We start from the raw sequence: 2,756 nt of genomic DNA, 5'->3' as shown, positions 1-2,756 counted from the left end.
GTTGACTGTTGAAAGCGGGATTCCCAAATTCTGCGAAATTTGCCGCTGACTTATTCCACCATCTGCTTGACCAACTATCATTCCTCTAACCAAATCTGACAGTTCGAGAGATCCTTAAGTTCTAGGCATGTTGTAGCACAAGATAATTAGTGTGCGGACCATTTACATTTATATAGTGCGCTGTGAACACAAATTAGTTAGCATAAATTAATTAAATGACGAAAAATTAGGTGTCTATTTACTTGTGACCACTCAGTGTAGGTGTCAGACTCCTCTTGATTTTTTCAACTTTTTTTTCTCTCAGCATTGTTACCAAAATTGCTGAAGAAAGAAACAGATTTGCACACCAGCAAGGGGAACACCTAAACAGGGGGAAAAGGAAACTGCTGAAATATAGTGATGTTACTCCTCAAGAAATTTTAGCTTTTATTGGTTTAATTATTTCTATGGGCATAACTCGCTTAACATTCAATTTTTTCAAGAGAAAAATTCCTAACTATTGTCGCTTCTTTCATTTCAATGACAATACTAATAATCTACCTAAAACTGATCCTAAGCATGATAAACTATTCAAAGTCAGACCTGTGCTTGATCATCTACTGACGGCTTTTACAGCTCACTATAAGTCTTCTAGGGAACTTTCTATTGATGAGCAAATGTTGGGAATAAAGGGCAGAATTTCTTTTAAGCAATATCTACCTAGCAAACCTACCAAGTGGGGAATGAAACTTTGGGTTCTGGCAGAAGCCGTGACTGGATACTGTTTAAATTTTAGAATATACTCTGGTAAAGATGGATCTGCACCTTTCAAGGGCTTAGCTAGCACAGTTGTAATGACTCTGATGGAAAAGTATCTTGGAAGGGGACACTGTCTTTTTACTGATAACTTTTATACTTCCCCAACTCTGTTTGATAAGTTGCTTTCACTTGGTACTTATGCTTGTGGCACTTGTAGGAAGGACAGGGCCCACTTTCCAGACATGTTTCAAGGTAAGTTAAAAAGGGAAGAGTCACAATTTTTCAACTGTGGCTCAATGACAGCTGTGAAGCGGACTGATAAAAGAGATATTTATGCTCTTTCTACAATGCATAATGCTACAGTAAAGGAAGTGACAGGAAGACATGGTGACATGATTAGCAAGCCACAGCTAATCTTGGATTACAACAAGTATATGGGAGGGGTTGATCTTAATGATCAATTTCTTAGCTATTATTCCATTCCACGTAAAACTGTCAAATGGTATAAGAAGCTTTTCTTTAGACTTGTTGACCTGTCTATTGTTAACTCTTTTATTCTTTTCAAACAGGTGACTAAAAATAGCAAATACAAACAGAAGGACTTCCGTTTACAATTATTGGATTCTCTCGTGAAACCTCTTGAAAGTAGAGGAGGGCCTTCTTGTTTGTCAAGTACCCATTCAGCAGTTCAGGCAGATGCACAAGAACGGCTCTTACCTGGGAAGCATTTTCCAGCATTTGCTGAAGAAAAAAAAAAGGTGCAGATTGTGCCTACACACAGGTTTAATTAAGTTGACTTGTAAGTAGTGCAAGGTTCATCTCTGTGTAAGGCACATTGAAGAGTACCATACTTTGAATACTCTTCAAAGAAGTTAACTTTTCTTTATACCAAATCTAGTCAATATGTTATGATTAGAAAGAAAAATAAAACTCAATCTGATTCCTTTTATTTCCTATTTCTTTCACTTTCTTAAAATCTAAAATTTCTCTAGTAGGGGGTTTAGTGTTTATAACACTTTTTTTGCTTTTTTTTTTACACCATCCTTCAGCATTTGCATTTAGGTATTTCCAGTTGTTTTAAATGCAATTCTATTTGTGAATTAGCGTTCTAAAACTCATTGCACATATTAGCCATAAAAAATGAAAATATTTCAAGAAAGACTTTTGCAAGAGCACACAAATTATATATTTGTCTCTATTAAATTGTATTTATTATACATCACTGTGCTCAGTTTTATTATCATATCTTGTATTTCAGTTTCTGCTCAAGAATTATGTATAAAATTTTCAACATTTCACTGAATAATGTACAACTTGAATTATTCATCTTCAGACAATTGTTTGGTAACAGTGTTTAGAATATTTTTGCATGTATAAAGTCTTCAAGGTACATATTCATGAATATTGAACAAATGTACAGTTTGTATGTTCTTGATGTATAAAGTCTTCAGTGTACATATTCATGAATCTTGAACAAATGTACAGTTTGTATGTTCTTGATGTATAAAGTCTTCAGTGTACATATTCATGAATCTTGAACAAATGTACAGTTTGTATGTTATTGATGTATAAAGTCTTCAGTGTACATATTCATGAATAATGAACAAATGTACAGTTTGTATGTTCTTGATGTATAAAGTCTTCAGTGTACATATTCATGAATACTGAACAAATGTACAGTTCGTATGTTCTTGATGTATAAAGTCTTCAGTGTACATATTCATGAATACTGAACAAATGTACAATTTGTATGTTCTTGATGTATAAAGTCTTCAGTGTGCATATCAATAGTGAACAAATGTTCAGTTTGTATGTTCTTGATATATAAACTGATGTGATTATAATATCTCAGTGTAGCTTTCACTACGTTTTTATTTTTGCATCTAAACATGATTTGCATACAACTGTACGTATACTTCTCCATATTGTTTATTCATACTGTTGCGTCAGCGAGGTCACGTGACTCGTTCTCTCGAACCTTCGGGAATTGTCGGGAGATTACTAGATATAGGGTAGTC

General features: G+C 34.1%; 1 protein-coding gene across 1 annotated transcript in view; it reads left to right on the top strand.

The window, feature by feature from the left end:
- Nucleotides 1-1,529, top strand: part of LOC111085784 (piggyBac transposable element-derived protein 4-like) — a 4,385-nt gene extending 2,856 nt beyond the window's left edge. Inside the window, exon 2 of the mRNA XM_022385992.1 lies at nucleotides 305-1,529. Within this exon, the coding sequence (XP_022241700.1) occupies nucleotides 305-1,529 (1,225 nt within the window). The remainder of the gene's footprint in view (nucleotides 1-304) is intronic.
- Nucleotides 1,530-2,756: the final 1,227 nt, after the last annotated feature.

Source organism: Limulus polyphemus, unplaced genomic scaffold (assembly GCF_000517525.1).
Source record: "Limulus polyphemus unplaced genomic scaffold, Limulus_polyphemus-2.1.2 Scaffold617, whole genome shotgun sequence".
Taxonomy (NCBI): domain Eukaryota; kingdom Metazoa; phylum Arthropoda; class Merostomata; order Xiphosura; family Limulidae; genus Limulus; species Limulus polyphemus.
Note: the sequence above shows the minus strand (reverse complement) of the source record. Positions and strands in the feature narration are given on the sequence as shown.